The sequence below is a fragment of the Neoarius graeffei genome, chromosome 8, assembly GCF_027579695.1.
Source record: "Neoarius graeffei isolate fNeoGra1 chromosome 8, fNeoGra1.pri, whole genome shotgun sequence".
NCBI classification, from domain to species: domain Eukaryota; kingdom Metazoa; phylum Chordata; class Actinopteri; order Siluriformes; family Ariidae; genus Neoarius; species Neoarius graeffei.
The window spans coordinates 46,889,240-46,910,999 of NC_083576.1; the positions used below are offsets into that span (position 1 = coordinate 46,889,240).

Consider the following 21,760-nt stretch of genomic DNA (forward strand, 5'->3'; position numbering starts at 1 on the left):
AAATGAACGTAAGTATATTGTGATGTGTAATGATATTGTAATCATCTTAAAGTCTTATTTTATCAACATTTTCTTATTTCATTACCTTGGCTCATTATTTGGTTTAAGTCAAACACTGCATACTCAGAGGTGAAAGTAACTTTTATTTCTAAAGATATTTTTTGGGGGGGCTTTTACACTTTTATTGGATAGGACAGTGTAGAGACAGGAAATGAGCGGGAGAGATAGGGAGGGATCAGGAAATTACCTTGGGTCGGAATCGAACCCAGGTCCCCAAATTTATGGTATGGCGCCTTAGCCACATCACCCCGTAGCTTTTATTTCTTGCCGGTATATTATTTTGAGCCATAGTGCAAACACCCAGTTTCCAGGCGCTGAAAAATACACCTAATTATTTATTATTGTCTACTTATCAAGCATTCACTAGGACTTCTTATCACTCAGTAGTACTAGTATAGTACTTTTTTATCACACTATCACTCTTTCATCCACCTGTATCAGTTTTTGATTATAAATAAATTGCAAACACATCATTTCAACAACACAATCGTTTTAATTGCATTTTTTTTAGCTGAACAGCTGAAAACTAACTTTTCATTTTGGACATGGGACACAGAACAGTGTAACAGAACAGAAAAGTGAAAGTTACTTTGATTACCAGCTGCGCACGTTATAGCACAAGATCTGGTTAAGCCGTACGCGCGCTGTAGCTCGCTTGCTGTTCGTCCAGCGAAACACTGCACACATAACAGAAGAGGCTGGATGCAGTGTTGCCAGATTGGGCGGTTTTAAGTGCATTTTGGCGGGTTTTGAACATATTTTGGGCTGGAAACCGTCAGCAGTATCTGGCAACACTGGCTGGATGCTGGGCGCTGCCGGGAGCTGGGGCGGAAACTGTCGTACGCTAAGCTAGCTCAGCTGGGAAACACTTGCCAGTCGGTCGTAAAGTCGATCGGTCATAAGTCGCATAGGTCGTAAGTCGACGACTACCTGTACTCATGCTTGAACTTCGGATGAGTTCAGAAATCAATATTTGGTGGAATAACCCTGACATTTAATCACAGCTTTCATGCGTCTTGGCATGCTCTCCACCAGTCTTTCACGTTGCTCTTGGGTGACTTTATGTCACTCCTGGGGCAAAAATTCAATCAGCTCAGCTTTGTTTGATGGTTTGTGACCGTCCATCTTCCTCTTGATCACATTCCAGAGGTTTTCAATAAGGGTCAGGTCTGGAGGCTGGGCTGGTCATGACAGGGTCTTGATCTTGTGGTCCTCCAGCCACACCTTGAATGACCTGGCTGTGTGGCATGGAGCATTGTCCTGCTGGAGAACCCAATCCTCAGAGTTAGGGAACACTGTCAGAGCAGAAAGAAGCAAGTTTTCTTCCAGCATAACCTTGTACATGGTTTGATTCATGTGTCTTTCACATTTTACATTACTGGCATTTAGCAGACACGCTTATACACAGCAACGTAAACACACCCAGAGCAGCCTGGCGAGCAGTTGGGGGTTAAGTGCCATGTTCCAGGGCACTTCAGCTTTTCCTGCTGGGGATTGACTCAACAACCTTTTGGTCCCAAATCTGCTTCTCTAACCATTAAGCCATGGCTTCCCCTGGCTTGTAGTTGTGCAACACCCTGTAATATTACTCTGCATTGTTGGTCATGGTCCTTCGGTTTCTCAACAAATGTATGTATACAGCTGTCCATGAGAGGAGCCCAATGCACAGGTTGTATTTATGTCAGTGGCATAAAAGTGAATTACACTCCGCAACTGTCGGGGGAGCCCAGGAGCAAAAAAAAAACAACAATTCTTGAATAATGCAGCTTTCAGTACATTTCCGGGTTTTTTTTTATTTTTTATTATCCCCTACTGGCCGAAAGGCCTGAAGGGGATTATGTCATGGCGATGTCCATCTGTCCGTCCGTCCGTCCCGGGAAGGGTACTCACCTTCTGAAATCAACTCTTCTCATAATTTTTGGAGGAATTTCACAAAACATGGCAGGATTCTTTGTTACATGTCGGTATTACACATCTTGTTATTTTGTTCAATTGGGTGGCATTTTACCAGAGTTACAGCCCTTGATTAACAACCTTGTACTTTGACAATTTCATGAAGGTGTGCTCGCTTTCTGAACTCAACTCCTCTCGCAATTTTTGAACGAATTTCTCGAAGCTTGGCAAAAGGCCTTGTTATATGACTGTAATACGCAGATTGCGATTTAATTCCGTTTGTGAAAATTTTCCCAGAGTTTTGACCCTTGATTAAATAACTTGTACTTTGACAATTTCATGAAGGTGTACGTTCTTCTGAAATCAACTCCTCTCACAGTTTGTGGAGGAATTTCACCAAACTTGGCATAAGGCTTTGTTATATGACAGTTATACGCAGATTGAAGTTTTGTTTAATTTGGGCAAATTTTACCAGAGTTATGCCCTTGATTATTAACAAACTTGTACTTTGGCAATTTCATCAAGGTGTGCTTGCTTTCTGAAATCAACTTCCTTCACAATTTTTATCCCCCGCTGACTGAAAGGCCCAAAGGGGGATTATGTCATGGCGATGTTTGTCTCTCCATCCCGGGAAGGGTACTCACCTTCTGACATCAACTCCTCTCACAATTTTTGGAGGAATTTCACAAAACTTGGCAGGATTCTTTGTTATATGTCGGTAACGCATATTGCAATTTCGTTCAATTCAGTCGCATTTTACAAGAGTTACGGCCGGGGATATTGTGCTCTCAGAGCACGTATGTTTGTTTGTTTGTTTGTTTGTTTTTAAAGCAGAAGCTAGTATGGACTTGTGATCTCTTAAAATTAATTTTCTTGTGTCCTTTACAGTTCTCGTTATTTATCATGAGGTGTGCGTTTTCTAGGTATCCTGGAGTTTTTCCATCACCAGCTCAAGGATATAATTGAATACGCTGAGCTGAAGACTGATGTGTTTCAGAGCCTAAGGGAGGTTGGGAACGCAATCCTCTTCTGCCTCCTTATTGAGCAAGCTCTGGTAGGAAACTACACGTTCTGTACCTTTCACTTTGTTCCTGTTTCTTAGGCTCAGGACTAGATTGTGCAAAATATTCAATTATTATACGAACCCCATTTCCAGAAAAGTTGGTATATTTTCCCAAATGCACTAAAAACAAAAATCTGTGATTTGTCAATTCACGTGAGCCTTTATTTAGCCGACAGAAGTACAAAGAAACGATTTTCAAGTTTTACTGACCAACTTAATTGTATTTTGTAAATATAAATGAAGTTAGAATTTGATGCCTGAAACGCACTCAAAAAAGTTGGGACAGAGGCAGAATAAGACTGAAAAGTTTACACGATATTCAAATAACACCATTTTGAAAGATTCCACAATAAGCAGGTTAACTGGTAACATGATTAAGTATAAAAGGAGCAGCACCAAAGGCTCCGTCTTTGCAAGCAAGGATAGGTCATGGTTAATCCCTTTGTGCCACGATTTGTGACAGAATTGTTAGCCAATTCAGAAAGAACATTTCTCAGTGCAAGATTTTATTTCTTGAAAATCTTTGCTTTGTATATTTGTCAGTGAAATAAAGGTTCACATGAATTTTTAAAAAAGCCAAACAAACAGATTTTTGTTCTTATTGCATTTTAGAATATAGCCTAACTTTTCTGGTTAGTATTTATTATTATAGGTTTCTCTGAAATCTTACACAGCACTTCTTTTTTTTTATTACTATTTTTAGACATAAAGCTTTTTTGTAAATATATTGTTGTCTAACCCTGGATTTTCGACAGTGTAATATTTTCATGATAAACGTTCCATAGGAAATTCTTTTCAAAATGCATCATCATTATTTTTTTTTCCTTGTATCACCCGGCTCTATTTTGTCGTGTTTCTGTGTCTGTTTTTCCTTCTTTTTAAGTTCCCCTGTCTTTCTCTGACTCATTGCAATATGCAGTCTGTTTGACACATTTATGTTTCGGTGCCATCTAACTCCGCACATTATTTCCACAAAAAAAAAAATCGATTGTCTTTTGTGGGAGAGTTTCTTATAGCTTTGTAGGAGACTGAAATTCTTGGCAGCTCTTAGCCAATACTGTTTTCTGTCCGAGGATTTCACGTGTTAGTGGGTTTTCATAAGTCCTGTAAGCTACTCTGAGTGCTAAAGGGAAATTCCCAGACTACAGGACCAGTTCCCCGTCCTGGACTGAGTGTTTTTTTCCTTTGTTTTGAGCTGAAAATCAGTATTTTTGTCCTGATGCATTGTACATAATTGTCAGTCTGGACAATGTGTACAATGATTAATTTCTGTGTGTGTGTGTGTCTCATTACTGTGTGGATGCCAGTGATTTGTCAGTAGAAGATAGTGCTGCCATATGCCTCTAAAACACAACTTTATTTCTCATTACACGCTGGCAACAACCAAAGGTGGTAAGGAATTAGGTCTAACTCTTATAACAAAACCACACAAAGGCCAATAGCACACCGTCTCTGGTCGCTGTCGCTTTGTTTCATTTTACATATTATTCCTGGTGTCCTATTCTGCCATGGATTCAAAGGTAAGATGATCACAATCCCTAGACAGCTGATGAAGCAAAGTTAGCTCCGTGTTGTTCAACAAGGGTTGCAACAATTGTTACACGATGGTGATTATAAAAACCGAAATGAGCTTCCATTTCTGGATGCTTTGCTCACTAAATGATGAAAAAAACACGTCTAATTTTGGGGCAGAACATAATAAAAGACAGAAAGCGCTGAGGCAGTCTCGCATGTCCAATAGGAGAGAGAAATCTCTGGCAGCTATACGTTTGTTAGGATTCAGAGCACTGCTGCAAGATCAACCGGAACAAAAAAATGAAAAAAAAAAAAAAGCTAGGGCTGTGGTGGCACAGTGGTACCTCTTTTCCATCAGCAGGGAACGGGTTCCATTCTGGTTCGCACACAAAATTTTGAACCATTCAGAACATTTTGACCAAAAAGAAATTGGTTCAGAACTTGAAAAGTTGGTTCTCAGCTGGAACCAAAATATAACTGGCTTTTCCATCATCAGTGGGTGTGTGATCAGTTTGGGGAGGAAGCAGAGCGTAGCAATGGAGAAGGCAACAGAAAAGGATACAGCTTCAGAAAAAATACAACGAAAACAAATATAAGAAATGACAGTCAAAAGCTCGCAGGTAATCAGTGCCCCTCCTTTTCACTGCTCTATCATCACTGAAACAAACACACATACACACCACATCAATTGACAACAGGTGTGATCACTTTGCCATTCACCTTCTCTGGCCCTGCCCTCCATTTACAAACTGAGGCTTGACCACACCCCCACTGCCACAAACATATCAAATATTGGAACTGAGAAATTTTCTTGTTTTTTGAAAAATATATGCACATTTGTGAAATTGATGTCAGCAAGACGTTTCAGAAAAGTTAGGACAGGGGCATGTTCACCACTGTGTTGCATCACCTCTATTTTTAACAACCCTCTGTAAACGTTTGAGAACTGAGGAGACCAATTGCTGTAGTTTTGAAAGAGAAATGTTGTCCCATTCTTGCCTGATATACAATTTCAGTTGATCAACAGTTCAGGGTCTCCTTTGTCATACAGTGGTGCTTGAAAGTTTGTGAACCCTTTAGAATTTTCTAGATTTCTGCATAAATATGACTTAAAACATCATCAGATTTTCACACAAGTCCTAAAAGTAGATAAAGAGAACCCAGTTAAACAAATGAGACAAAAATATTATACTTGGTCATTTATTTAGGAAAAGGATCCAGTATTACATATCTGTGAGTGGCAAAAGTATGTGAACCTTTGCTTTCAGTATCTGGTGTGACCCCCTTGTGCAGCAATAACTGCAACTAAACATTTCCGGTAACTGTTGATCAGTCCTGCACACCGGCTTGGAGGAATTTTAGCCCATTTCTCTGTACAGAACAGCTTCAACTCTGGGATGTTGGTGGGTTTCCTCACATGAACTGCTCGCTTCAGGTCTTTCCACAACATTTCCATTGGATTAAGGTCAGGACTTTGACTTGGCCATTCCAAAACATTAACTTTATTCTTCTTTAACCATTCTTTGGTAGAACAACTTGTGTGCTTAGGGTCATTGTCTTGCTGCATGACTCACCTTCTCTTGAGATTCAGTTCATGGACAGATGTCCTGACATTTTCCTTTAGAATTCGCTGGTATAATTCAGAATTCATTGTTCCATCAATGATGGCAAGCTGTCCTGGCCCAGATGCAGCAAAACAGGCCCAAACCATGATACTACCACCACCATGTTTCACAGATGGGATAAGGTTCTTATGCTGGAATGCAGTGTTTTCCTTTCTCCAAACATAACGCTTCTCATTTCAACCAAAAAGTTCTATTTTAGTCTCATCCGTCCACAAAACATTTTTCCAATAGCCTTCTGGCTTGTCCACGTGATCTGTAGCAAACTGCAGACCAGCAGCAATGTTCTTTTTGGAGAGCAGTGGCTTTCTCCTTGCAAACCTGCCATGCACACCATTGTTGTTCAGTGTTCTCCTGATGGTGGACTCATGAACATTAACATTAGCCAAAGTGAGAGAGGCCTTCAGTTGCTTAGAAGTTACCCTGGGGTCCTTTGTGACCTCGCTGACGATTACACACCTTACTCTTGGAGTGATCTTTGTTGGTTGACCACTCCTGGGGAAGGTAACAATGGTCTTGAATTTCCTCCATTTGTACACAATATGTCTGACTGTGTATTGATGGAGTCCAAACTCTTTAGAGATAGTTTTGTAACCTTTTCCAGCCTGATGAGCATCAACAATGCTTTTTCTGAGGTCCTCAGAAATCTCCTTTGTTCGTGCCATGATACACTTCCACAAACATGTGTTGTAAAGCTCAGACTTTGATAGAGCCCTGTTCTTTAAATAAAACAGGGTGCCCACTCACACCTGATTCTCATCCCATTGATTGAAAACACCTGACTCTAATTTCACCTTCAAATTAACTGCTCATCCTAGAGGTTCACATACTTTTGCCACTCACAGATATGTAATATTGGATCATTTTCCTCAATACATAAATGACCAAGTATAATATTTTTGTCTCATTTGTTTAACTGGGTTCTCTTTATCTACTTTTAGGACTTGTGTGAAAATCTGATGATGTTTTAGGTCATATTTATGCAGAAATATAGAAAATTCTAAAGGGTTCACAAACTTTCAAGCACCACTGTATATTGCACTACATAACGCGCCAAATGTTTTAAATGGGAGACAGGTCTGGACTGCAGGCAGGCCAGTTTAGCACCTGGACTCTTTAACCACAGAGCCATGCAGCTTTAATATGTGCAGAAAGCAGTTTGGCATTGTCTTGCTGAAAGAAGGAAGACCTTCCCTGAAAAAAGATTTTAACTAGATGGCAGCATATTGCTCTGAAACATCATTCAGCATTAATGATGCCTTCCCAGATGTACAAGCTACCCATGTCATGTGCACTAATGCACCCTCATACCATCACAGATGCTGGCTTTTGAACTGAGCACTGATAACAAGCTGGATGGTCCCTTTCCTCTTTAGCCTGGAGGACGTGATGATTTCGAAAAAGAATTTCTAATTTTGATGCGTCAGACCTCAGGACAATTTTCCACTTCACCTCAGTTCATCATAAATGAGCTCAGGCCCAGAGAAGGTGGCGGTGTTTCTGAATATTGTTTATATTTGGCTTTAACTTGCATTTGTGGATGCAGTAATGAACTGTTTTCACAGACGATGGCTTTCTGAAGTGTTCCTGAGCCCATACAGTGATTTCCACTACAGACACATGTCTGCTTTTAATGCAGTGTCACCTGAGGGCCTGAACATCACAGGCATCTAATGTCAGTTTTCAGCCTTGTCTCTCGCATACGGAGATTTCTCCAGAGTCTCTGAATCTTTTAATGATATTATGTACCATAGATGATGTGATTCTCAAATTATTTGCAATTTTACATTGAGGAACATTATTCTTAAATCATTGCACTGTTTGCCCACACAGTCTTTCACAGAGTGGTGAACCCCTCCCCATCTTTACTTCTGAGAGACTCCACCTCTCTGAGATGCTCTTTTTATACCCAATCATGTTACTGACCTGTTGCCAATTAACCACATTAGTTTTGTAGCATTACACAACTTTTTCAGTCTTTTGTTGCCAGTGTCCCAACTTTTTTGAAATGTGTCGCTGACATCAAATTCAAAATGAGCACATATTTTTCGAAAAACAATAAAATTCCTCAGTTTCAGCATTTGATAATGTTGTCTTTGTACTATTTTCAATGAAATATGGGGTCTACATGATTTGCAAATCATTTTGTTTTTTATTAACGTTTTACACAGTGTCCCAAATTTATGGAATTGGGGTGGTACAATGGTTCTGCTCAAACCTGGTGAAAACATGGGCTGGTTCACTAGCTGGCACCAAGGTTCAAAGAATCCTGAATGGAACCGATTCAAGAACCCGTTTCCTGTTGGTCAAAATGCGGCTTGGATGGTTAAGGTTCTGGGCTACTGATCAGAAGCTCCTTGCACAAGCACCTTAACCCTATCTGCTTCTGAGGAGACGTATTCTTAGCAAACTGGAATGTGCAAAGGAAAAAAAAATTCACTGAAATGTGTACGTGACAAATAAAGATGGTAAAGCAGAGAAAAAAATAGCCCAAAGGTCTTAGTTTTACATTTGGACATTTGATTTGGTTCATGTTGTTGTTGTTGTTGAGTTTCAAAGTTGGTCTGAATCGAAGATGGGAGACCACACACACACACACACACACACACACGCAAACCTGACAATATAGCGGCGATTAGAATGTTGTGTATACAGGAGTGCATCCCAGTCCCTGGACAAGTGTCTTCAGCCTTGTTAGACATTACAGTTAGAGATTCAGTACTGTTATTCACTCCAACACAGGTGTCACACATGAGTTGCAGCGGTGCCGATCATTTTTGAAACCAGCCCCACATACCACAAAATAAAGAGAAATTCTTCTCCCATGTTCTCTGAATCCATGGCAATATGGAACACTTTCTGGCTGCTCGTGAATGTCTTGCTCTGATGCACTGATCCTACATTCATGCACTTTGCTATTCAATCAGTTGTAATGTTCTGATGCTTGCCTTTAATTTCCGTGTTATAAATGTATCTTTTTTTGAAGTGCACTTTGTGACAGCTGATCACAGCACGCTGATCTCTCATTGACACCGTTCTGCACAGGGCGCAAATCTCTTCATTGCTTGGGTTGATTATTGTGTTTGAAGTGACATGACGAAGTCAGTATGCCCTCATTTCACAAAAACTAATCACATCGTGTACTTTATTCCAGGGTCCATTATCTCCGACTGCATACATTTTGTATTTTATGCTGTGACTTTATGCTATGATATCAAGTTTGTTCTTATGTACCAACTAATGTTTCTGCCTGTCTGTGAGAGATAGTGTGTTTTAATCACTGCTCAAGTTCCCGAAGCCATGCAATGAAATACAGTGTCTTCCAAAAGTACGGGTATTTATCCCCCTTGGTAATGTTTTGTCGCATTACAAGCTGGAATTGAAATGGATTGTTGGATTGTTAACACCATTTGATTTACACAACATGCCTACGACTTTAAAGGTGCAAATTGTTGTTTTATTGTGACACAAACAATAATTAAGATGAAAAAAAACAAATCTGGAGTGTGCATAGGTATTCACCCTCTTTCATATGAAACCCTGAAATAAGAGCTGGTCCAATCAATTCACTTCATAAGTCACATAATTAGTTGATTAAGATCCACCTGTGTGCAATCAAAGTGTCACATGATCTGTCACATGATGTCTGTATAAATCAACCTGTTCTGGAAGGTCCCTGACTCTGCAACACTACTAAGCAAGCAACATGAAAACCAAGGAGCCTCCAAACAGGTCAGAGACAAAGTTGTGGAGAAGTATAGGTCAGGGTTGGGTTATAAAAAATATCCCAAACTTTGAATATCCCACAGAGCACCATTAAATCCATTATAGCAAAATGGAAAGAATATGTCACCACTACAAACCTGACAAGAGAAGGCTGCCCACCAAAACTCACAGACCGGGCAAGGAGGGCATTAATCAGAGATGCAACAAAGACACCAAAGATAACACTGAAGGAGCTGCAAAGATCTACAGCGGAGATGGGAGTATCTGTCCATAGGACCACTTTAAGCCGTACACTCCACAGAGTGGGGCTTTATGGAAGAGTGGCCAGAAAAAAGAAAACAATAAGAAAACCCGTCTGGAGTTTGCCCAACCACATGTGGCAGACTCCCCAAACACATGGAAGAAGATTCTCTGGTCAAATGAGACTAAAATTGATCTTTTTGGCCATCATGGGAAATGCCATGTGTGGTGCAAACCCAACACCCTGAGAACGCCATTCCTACAGTGAAGCATGGTGGTGGCAGCATCATGCTGTGGGGATATTTTTCATCTGCAGGGACAGGAAAGCTGGTCAGGATTGAAGTAAAGATGGATGGCACTAAATACAGGGCAGTTCTGGAGGAAAACCTGTTTGAGTCAGCCAGAGGTTTGAGACTGGGATGAAGGTTCACGGTCTAGCAGGACAATGACCCTAAATATACTGCTAAAGCTACACTGGAGTAGTTTAAAGGGAAACATTTAAATGTCTTGGAATGGCCTAATCCAGACCTGGGCATTTTACGGCCCGCGGGCCGCATCCGGCCCTTTAGTTCATTCTGACCGGCCCGCGTAAGGTTAATTAGAAATTACAAAATAAACGTATTTTCTAATTTTTCCTCATGCATGGACTGAATCGCGATTTGTACAGCCGGTTTCTTCTTTTTTTTCTTTTCTGAATGTGCATTGCTTTTATTTTGAAGTTGTGTTCAACAAAAACGCAGTGCGCGCGACATAAACATGACATGAAATCCCACGAAACCTAATCCCGCGATAACTACTTCCGTAATTTGTCCAGACCAACCACAAACTTGTACGTCATCCTTCAAACGGTCCAGCCAATCACATAGTGTGACGTCACCAGCAGGCGCCCGAGCCGATCTATAGATCTGATTCCTACACCGAATCGACGTTGTTGCGAGCAGGTCACAAGAAGACTTTAGCCCCCAAAATGTCCACAAAAAGAAGAAAGGTAGATGCCGAATGCAGGGCTTTCAACAAAACATGGACTGCTAAGTATTTATTTACTGAAGTCAGAGATAAAGCCGTGTGTTTAGTTTGCGGAGAGCAGATCCGAAAAACTGAAAAACACCAAATGAGGTGATTAGACTACAAATGTGGGCATCATTATTATAATATGATGTATCTTGCTTGATATTTGGAGTAGAAAGACAATATTGTGATGTCTTTATTGTGTTTTGGGGTGAATGTGACTGAAAAAAATGGTACAAACGTTCACATTTTGTTAATCATTGTTTTGGGAAATTTGATTCAATAAATGATATTTTTTGTAAGGCAACCTCGTTTTTTCCATACTCGTACCAGTCTTAGCAGCTTGTAAAAACAATGTTATTTACTGCTTTATATAAAGAAATACAATTAATATTATGCAGAATTTAATTCAGCCTTTTGGTCCGTCCCGCCACAAAATTTTCTGTTTCTCATGTGGCCCCATGGAAAAAATAATTGCCCACCCCTGGCCTAATCAAAGCCCAGACCTCAATCCAATTGAGAATCTGTGGCATAACTTGAAGATTGCTGTACACCAACACAACCCATCTAACTTGAAGGAGTTGGAGCAGTTTTGCCTTGAGGAATGGGCAAAAATCCCAGTGGCCAGATGTGCTAAGCTAATAGAGACATACCCCAAGAGGCTTGCAGCTGTAATTGTAGCAAAAGGTGGCTCTACAAAGTATTGACTTTGGGGGGTGAATACCTATGCACACTCCAGATTTCTGTTTTTTCATCTTAATTATTGTTTGTGTCACAATAAAACAACAATTTGCACCTTTAAAGTGGTAGGCATGTTGTGTAAATCAAATGGTGCTAACCCTTCAAAAATCCATTTTAATTCCAGCTTGTAATGCGACGAAACAGGACAAACACCAAGGGGGATGAATACTTTTGCAAGACACGGTCACATTTCTTAATCTAATCATGGCATAATATGTATAGCTCATATGCACCAACTTGTTAATTTATTAGGTATACCCGGATTGTTTCTACACACTACGATTATAACACGTAGAGCTACTATAAAGGTGACATATTATTCCCTTTTCCACAAGTTGACACAGTTCCCTGAGGCCTTACCGAAATATCTTTGACATGCTTTGGCTAAAATACCACAAGGATAAAGCACCACAGTTCCCTTCTCAGCCTGTCTAAACAGCCCTGTTCAAAAAGGTCCATTTGAGTGCCTGTTCCTTTAAATGATACTGAGCCATAGCACACCTCATCCCCTTTCTGCTGGCCAATCAGGTAGCACTTGCCTCATGAATATTCATTCACAAAGGCAGTTCTCAAGCCATGAGTGGAGATATTCAAAAGAAGGGGCGACATAATGCTCATGAGCTCCCCTTGTGTTATAGAAAGGGGAGCCAAGTATGAATGGCTTGTTGAAGCCCTTGTTTTCTGAAATAAGCAGCGCAAAAGAAACTGACTGGGTGTCTTATTTCAGAGTTTGTGAGTTGGTATGCACTCAACATACCCAAATGTATAAAGAATGACATTTTTCATAATATGTCCCCTTTCAAGTTGCTCTTCGCAAGTATATCATTGCCGACTATAGCCCATCTGCTGCGACAGTGTGTCAGCCCCTCTCTACAACAAGCATCAGTCGAAATGGTCCCCCATAGGACCATTACTCTGCTCAGAAATTAACACTGGCGTTCGAGGATGATCAACACAAATTATGCATGGAGAAAAATGAGCTACAGTCTCTAACTGTACACCTCCATGGCATGAGGTACTAACAGAGTTTGTGTGAAATAAAGTGTAAGAATGTACAGCACCTAAAATCTCCAGCAGCATTTGTGTCTGATCCACTTGTGTGCATGAGATCACTATATATACACCAACATGCAACTACTAAGTATTGTCACTGAAACGCCACCTAAATAAATAACATCTACTCACTGATGGTCTGATGGTACTACTTTAACCCTCTGGGGTCGAGAACTTCTTCGCCAGCGAAGCTCGGCAGGTTTAGAATGAGTAGGTCATGTATTTAGTTAAATATCTTCGAGTTTTTATCATACAAGCATGAGAAACATATTGACAGAAACTTTATACTTTACACTTTCCTGCGTGCCCACTGCTAAATAATGTTATATTTTTAAATTACCTAAATTAGGTGAAACAGAAAACTTGTCACCTCACTCAGTCACACCAGAGTCTGAGTGCTGAGTGCCTACTTACACATTCATAAAAGACTATTCCCATGGTAATGACATGATAATGACTTTCACTCTTTCACTTTCGATTGGTTTCTCTTTCGTGTTGGGAACGCCCACCGTAAGCAGGATAAAATCTGTTGGCCATAGTTTAGGCTATTTGGAGGTAAAACTTGTTGCGAGATGGCATACGGATTTTATACGCTTCGGATGATTCAGGACAGCGATTCAGTTTCAGCACAGCGATTCAATTTATGAGTCAATTCATGATTCAGGACAGCGATTCAATTCAATCTTGAGAACTGCGACGCTGGTGAAAAGGGGTGACTTTTTTTTTACTTCGACTCGATCCAGCCGAAGATCAGCTCGAGTAAGTGTAAATATTTCTTCTATTTATGATGAGCAGATCGGTTGATATGCATGTGCTGTAGTGCATACACAGGATAAATGAGTGAGCAATTTTCCCAGAGTTAAAAGTATTTTCCTCAAAAAGAGTTAATTTTGCTCTATTTTGAGTTTAGAGAGTAAAAGTTGGAGTGGGAGCAAAATTACAGAGCAGTTGTGTAACAGAGTTGGTTGTGGCTCTGAACTGAGTAAAATAGTCCAAGAGTTAATTTGAAGACACACTGAACAGAGTCAAATAGCAAAATAAAGTCAAATACCAGATAAATTAAGCTGTTGTAAAAAGCAGGTTTAGAACTGTGTTGGAATGTGTGAAAAAACATGACCTTACCCATCGTGACAAACTGTTTTGATCACTTGACCTGATGGGATTAAGAGTTGGCAGTGGGAGGGGTTTTCACTCTTCTCATTGAATGGAATGGAATTTTTTTTACCCTTCTCATTGAATACCCCTCCCACTGCCGACCCTTTATCCCAAAACAACAGGACATACGCTATCGTTCAAAAGTTTGGGGTCACCCAGACAATTTTGTGTTTTCCATGAAAAGTCACACTTTTATTTACCACCATAAGTTGTAAAATGAATAGAAAATATAGTCAAGACATTTTTTTCTGGCCATTTTGAGCATTTAATCGACCCCACAAATGTGATGCTCCAGAAACTCAATCTGCTCAAAGGAAGGTCAGTTTTATAGCTTCTCTAAAGAGCTCAACTGTTTTCAGCTGTGCTAACATGATTGTACAAGGGTTTTCTAATCATCCATTAGCCTTCTGAGGCAATGAGCAAACACATTGTACCATTAGAACACTGGAGTGATAGTTGCTGGAAATGGGCCTCTATACACCTATGTAGATATTGCACCAAAAACCAGACATTTAGTAGAATTTAGCTAGAATAGTTATTTACCACATTAGCAATGTATAGAGTGTATTTCTGATTAGTTTAAAGTGATCTTCATTGAAAAGAACAGTGCTTTTCTTTCAAAAATAAGGACATTTCAAAGTGATCCCAAACTTTTGAACGGTAGTGTAAATTTTTTGATGGCCAGTTAATTGTCCAAATCAGTGGAACAGATTTAAGTTTTTGTGCTTGATACATTCCTAAGACTGAACAGAATCACCTCAAGTGACCAAAACTGTTCGTCACAATGGGTAAGGTCATGTTTTTCACACATTCCAACACAGTTCTAAAACTGCTTTTTACAGCATCTTCATTTATCTGTTATTTTTTAAGTACAATCATGACATACATACAACATACAGTGGATATAAAACGTGTACACACCCCATTAAAAGGATAGGTTTTTCTGATGTAAAAAAAAAAGAGACCACGATAAACTATTTCAAAATTTTTCCCACCTTTTAATGTGACCTATAACCTGTACAATTCAATTGAAAATCATAAAAAATCTGTTAGGGGAAAAAACATAAAAAATAAAAAATGTACAATAAGCTGGTTGCATAAGTGTTTACACCCTTAAACTAATACTTTGTTGAAGCACCTTTTGATTTAATTACAGCATTCAGTCTTTTTGGGTTCACACCTGCCATCAATTAAAATGACTCTGATTAACCCCAAATAAAGTTCAGACATTTACTCAGTTGCATCCTCCAGCAAAAGCCAGGGTTCACAGAGAGCTTACAAAGCATCAGAGGGATCTCATTGCTGAAAGGTATCAGTCAGGAGAAGGGGACAAAAACATTTCCACAGCATTAGATATACCATGGAGCACAGTGAAGACAGTCATCAAGAAGTGGAGAAAATATGGGACAATAGTGACATTACCGAGAACTGGACGTCCCTCCAAAATTGATGAAAAGACAAGACGAAAACCGGTCAGGGAGGCTGCCAAGAGGCCGACAGCAACACTGAAGGAGCTGCAGGAATTTCTGGCAAGTACTAGTTGTGTACTACATGTGACAACAATCTCCCGTATTCTCCATATGTCTGGACTATGAAGTAGGGTCGCAAGACAGAAGCTTTTTCTTACAAAGAAAAACATCCAGGCCCGGCTACATTTTGAAAAAAAAAATACATCAACTCTCCCAAAAGCATGTGGGAAAATGTGTCATGGTCTGATGAAACCAAGGTTGAACTTTTTGGCGACAATTCCAAAAGGTATGTTTGGTGCAAAAACAACACTGCTTATCACCAAAAGTACACCATACCCACGGTGAAGCATGGTGGTGGCAGCATCATGTTTTGGGGTTACTGGAACAGGGGCTTTAGTCAAGGTGGACGGAATTATGAACAGTTCTAAATACCAGTCAATTTTGGCCCAAAACCTTCAGGTGTCTGCTAGAAAGCTGAAGATGAAGAGGAATTTCGTCTTTCAGCATGACAATGACCCCAAAAAGTTTTGGAATGGCCCAGCCAGAGCAGAGACCTAAATCCAATTGAAAATCTGTGGGGTGACCTGAAGAGGGCTGTGCACAAGAGATGCCCTCGCAGTCTGACAGATTTGGAGCGCTTTTACAAGGAAGAGTGGGTAAATATTGCCAAGTCTAGATGTGGCAAGTCGGTAGACTCCAACCCAAAAAGACTGAATGCTGTAATTAAATCAAAAGGTGCTTCAACAAAGTATTATTTTAAGGGTGTGCACACTTATACAACCAGCTTATTGCACATTAAAAAAAAATTTTTATGCTTTTCCCTGGGGTGGCATGGTGGTGTAGTGGTTAGCGCTGTCGCCTCACAGCAAGAAGGTCCTGGGTTCGAGCCCAGAGGCCGGCGAGGACCTTTCTGTGCGGAGTTTGCATGTTCTCCCCGTGTCCGTGTGGGTTTCCTCCGGGTGCCCCGGTTTCCCCCACAGTCCAAAGACATGCAGGTTAGGTTAACTGGTGGCTCTAAATTGACTGTAGGTGTGAATGTGAATGGTTGTCTGTGTCTACGTGTCAGCCCTGTGATGACCTGGCGACTTGTCCAGGGTGTACCCCGCCTTTCGCCCGTAGTCAGCTGGGATAGGCTCCAGCTTGCCTGCGACCCTGTAGAACAGGATAAGCGGCTACAGATAATGGATGGATGTTTTTCCCCCTAACAGATTTGTTTGTTTATCAATTGAATTGTACAAGTTATAGATCACATTAAAGGTGGGAAAAGTTTTGAAATTATTTATCGTGGTCTCAATTTTTTTTTTTTTAACATCAGAAAAACGTACCATTTTAACAGGGTGTGTACACTTTTTAAATCCACTGTAGATATTATTGTAGCTGAACTTGTGCTGAATACAAAAAAAGTCATATGACTTTGAAAATACTGCTTAGGTTTGTTGAAATTGACAACAAAATCATTAGAGTGCCAGAAAATACCCTCAGACCCCAGAGGGTTAACAAGGATGGCTGGTGTAGAGGCTGCAACAGATGGACTACTGTATTATTTACTGCACAGTGGCTTATGTTGAAGGTGTACCTGATAGTATGATCAGTGAGTATCGCTATAAAGTAGCTCATAAACTGGCAGCTGAGTGTATGACAGGTTGTATGATATAGTTTTTTAACAAGCTGGACTGTAATTAGGGTTTAAAGCCAAGTTTTGTCCTCTGCATCCTCCATGGATTTTACATCATACGTACAGTAGATCCAATTTCTGCACTGCTGCTTGTGTGATTTCTTTACTTTCACAATGGAACCAGGATTTCACCTTTTGCTAAGCAGTTTTGTTGCTCACTTGGTTTCTTTGGCGGTTTGTTTTCATTTTAGTCCCAGGAAGAAGTCTGTGACCTCCTTCATGCAGCTCCATTCCAGAACATTCTCCCCAGAGTCTACATCAAAGGTGAAGAACAAAACAGATGAATAATTACACTGTCGTCTTGCTGAGATCAGTAAAAGCAGCTTAGAATGCTGAGCCTTATCCCATGCTATTGCTTGGTGTGTAGAGGGTGAAAGGTTGGAGGTCAGGATGAAGAGGCTGGAGGCGAAGTATGCTCCTCTGCACTTGGTTCCTCTTATTGAGAGACTTGGCACTCCACAGGTGAGAGACAAACATTGGTTCAGAGCTTATAATGGGTCTGGCATTGTGACGTCACCAGTGTTGTAGTCGAGCCACTCAAGCTCGAGTCCCCAGTGTTCAAGTCCGAGTCAAGTCCAAGCCATTAAAGAAAATTTCTAGTTGAATCCGAGAACAAGACTCCAACCGCACCATTTGACGGTGGCTGTTTCAGCACCATTAACATTAGTTTGTTCCTGAACATGACGTATGAACAGGTGAATGTGCATTCTCTTAGTCAGGGAGTGCGAAGTATTCTGTCAGTGATGGTTGTGAGACGGATGTAAGTGCAGAAGGCGTGTTTATTAATACAAGTGAAGACAGGTGAACAATCCAGAACGGCAGGCAAAATTGTAAAACCGTGAAACAGGCAACAGGTCGAGTGAGGCACAAACAGGCTATCATAGACTTGGCAGAATCAAAGACGAGAAACAGGAAAACAAACAAGGAAGGAAATAAGGCTCGGTAATGTGTCAGCAACGCAACTCAATACTTCGCAAAGTAAATGTGTTTTCACAGTTTTTATATTGGCATGCTGATTGCGCCTTAATCCTGTGCAAGGTGCGAGTTGTTTACGGCATGCGTGCGAGAGTCCGCTTGGCATGCGCGCTGTCCGGAGTGCACCCGAGAGTCTCTGATGCACGCGCCAAGGTGCGCAGGTGTGACACTCTTGCGTGAAATTAGTGCAAAATTAAAATAAAGAAAAAAATCAGACTCCTCGTCTCCAATTTACGAGTCCGAATGCAGTTAATGCACGAGTCCAAGTCCGAGTCACGAGTCCTTAAAATTACGGCACGAGTCGGACTCGAGTACTACAACCCTGGATGTCACTCAGCATGGGAAATGATATATGTGATACAAAAAAAATCAAGCTGCTTGTATTTATATGGCAATCTTCCTGACAGCAAATTGCTATAGCACGAGAGGGAGACCTGCTGACAAAGGAGAGGCTGTGCTGCGGGTTGTCAATGTTTGAGGTCATCCTCACACGCATCCGCAGCTTTCTGCAGGACAGCGTGTGGCGCGGGCCACCACCCAGCAACGGTGTCATGCACGTGGACGAGTGCATGGAGTTCCACCGGCTCTGGAGTGCCATGCAGTTTGTCTACTGCATCCCAGTGGGCACACATGAGTTCACCGCAGAGTAGGTCATTTAAATTAGCATTGACAAAGGTACAAACACAAAAACCGTGAAGTATTACAGACTATTATTAGTTTATTAGCGAGTGTTCCACATGATATACCCGATATTTCTTACAGTGATCTTTTGTGTGAGAGAGGTGTTAGGAATATTACGGTGGTCTATCTTGAGTCTACTGAGCATACTCCGGTGCAACTCTGTTTGTGTTTAGGCAGTGTTTTGGAGATGGACTGAACTGGGCTGGCTGTGCCATCATCGTGCTGTTAGGCCAGCAGCGGCGCTTCGACCTCTTTGACTTCTGTTACCATCTACTGAAGGTCCAGAGACAGGATGGCAAGGACGAGATCATCAAGAATGTGGTGAGTGTCATCAAGAACATCGTAGGTGTCTTCTCTGACCTTGTGGCGTTATTAAGGTGATATTGTGGGCTATATAGCCAAGACGTAATAACAGTGTATTCAGGGTTCCCACTGGGTTCTGAAAAATATTCTCCACTTTTTTCCTTGAAAATAAAGTTCAGTAAAGTATTCTTCACTTTTTCTTAGCCTGTATTTTTTCTTAGTTACTGACTTATCAAACTGGACTTAATACAGGTTTATACCAACCAAATTAGCACAATTCACATATTTGTACAGATCCAGCTCGGCTTCTCCATCACATATAAAATTTCGGCTCCACTCCAGCATCTAATCAGAAGGACTTGGTTTTGGGCTCCCTGTGCACCGTCAAGCTAAAATAAACCTCTTTAGTTTGAGCTTACTGAAGGTTATTTTAGCATGGAATTATTCAAAAGAGATATCAGGACTCCCTTTAGCCTTTACTTCAACACAAAACTCGATTTACAATCGAACAGCGTCGAGAAGAATCTGGGAAGTGAAGGAATCTGAATTTCCCGTCGATTTATGGACCGAACACAGAACGATACCGCGTTTTACATCAAACGTTAGTTAGACCAGGGCCGTTTCTATTCTAGCTGTTGGAAAGACCGGGGTAAGTTAAGTTTTTCTCGGGCTTGTATTTTATTTTATTTTTTAAACGGGAGATTGACAACAATAGGTTGGAGGTGAAATCTAATTTTTATTCCCCACTGGCTGAAAGGCCCGAAGGGGGATTGTGTCGTGGCGATGTCTGTCTGTCCATCCGTCCCGGGAAGGGTGCTCACCTTCTGAAATCAACTCCTCTCACAATTTTTGGAGGAACTTCATGAAACTTGGTAGGATGCTTTGGTATATGTCAGTAGTATGCCTATTGTAATTTCGTTAAATTCGGTCACATGTTACCAGAGTTACAGCCCTTGATTGACAAAATTATAATTTGCCAATTTCATGAGAGTGTGTTTTCCTTCTGAAATCAACTCCTCTTACAATTCATGGAGGAATTTCACGAAACTAGGCCTTGTTATATGTCGGTATTACACATATTGTTATTTTGTTCAATTCAGTCACGTTTCACCAGAGTTACAGCCCTTGATTAACAACCTTGTAATTTGACAATTTCATGAAGGTGTGCTCGCCTTCTGAACTCAACTCCTCTCGCAATTTGTGGACGAATTTCTCGAAGCTTGGCAAAAGGCCTTGTTATATGACGGTAATACGCAGATTGCGATTTAATTCCGTTTGTGAAAATTTTCCCAGAGTTTTGACCCTTGATTAAATAACTTGTACTTTGACAATTTCATGAGGGTGTACGTCCTTCTGAAATCAACTCCTCTCACAGTTTGTGGAGGAATTTCACCAAACTTGGCATAAGGCTTTGTTATATGACAGTTATACGCAGATTGAAATTTGGTTTAATTTGGGCAAATTTTACCGGAGTTATGCTCTTGCTTATTAAGAAACTTGTACTTTGGCAAGTTCATCAAGGTGTGCTTGCTTTCTGAAATTAACTTCTCTCACTATTTTTATCCCCCGCTGGCTGAAAGGCCCGAAGGGGGATTATGTCGTGGCGATGTCCGTCCCGGGAAGGGTACTCACCTTCTGAAATCAATTCCTTTCACAATTTTTCGAGGAATTTCATGAAACTTGACAGGATTCTTTGTTATATGTCGGTAATACACATATTGCAATTTCGTTCAGTTCAGTCACATTTTACCAGAGTTATGGCCGAGTTACCAGCAGGGGATATTGTGCTCTCAGAGCGCTCTTGTACAAGGTAAGCTCGCCCACACATATTGAAAGATTGACATCTTTAGTGATTTTTGCACTGCGCTCTTTAAATTTATGTACAACCCCGATTCCAAAAAAGTTGGGACAAAGTACAAATTGTAAATAAAAACGGAATGCAATGATGTGGAAGTTTCAAAATTCCATATTTTATTCAGAATAGAACATAGATGACATATCAAATATTTGAACTGAGAAAATGTATCATTTAAAGAGAAAAATTAGGTGATTTTAAATTTCATGACAACAACACATCTCAAAAAAGTTGGGACAAGGCCATCTTTACCACTGTGAGACATCCCCTTTTCTCTTTACAACAGTCTGTAAACGTCTGGGGACTGAGGAGACAAGTTGCTCAAGTTTAGGGATAGGAATGTTAACCCATTCTTGTCTAATGTAGGATTCTAGTTGCTCAACTGTCTTGGGTCTTTTTTGTCGTATCTTCCGTTTTATGATGCGCCAAATGTTTTCTATGGGTGAAAGATCTGGACTGCAGGCTGGCCAGTTCAGTACCCGGACCCTTCTTCTACGCAGCCATGATGCTGTAATTGATGCAGTATGTGGTTTGGCATTGTCATGTTGGAAAATGCAAGGTCTTCCCTGAAAGAGACGTCGTCTGGATGGGATCATATGTTGCTCTAGAACCTGGATATACCTTTCAGCATTGATGGTGTCTTTCCAGATGTGTAAGCTGCCCATGCCACACGCACTAATGCAACCCCATACCATCAGAGATGCAGGCTTCTGAACGGAGCGCTGA

The 21,760-nt window shown here is 40.7% G+C and overlaps 1 protein-coding gene across 1 annotated transcript in view; it reads left to right on the top strand.

Annotated features, from left to right (window-relative positions):
- Positions 1-21,760, top strand: part of cyfip2 (cytoplasmic FMR1 interacting protein 2) — a 162,508-nt gene that overhangs the window by 131,171 nt on the left and 9,577 nt on the right. Inside the window, exons 24-28 of the mRNA XM_060927697.1 lie at positions 2,877-3,007; positions 17,412-17,484; positions 17,588-17,682; positions 18,603-18,841; positions 19,050-19,197. Of these exons, the coding sequence (XP_060783680.1) occupies positions 2,877-3,007; positions 17,412-17,484; positions 17,588-17,682; positions 18,603-18,841; positions 19,050-19,197 (686 nt within the window). The remainder of the gene's footprint in view (positions 1-2,876; positions 3,008-17,411; positions 17,485-17,587; positions 17,683-18,602; positions 18,842-19,049; positions 19,198-21,760) is intronic.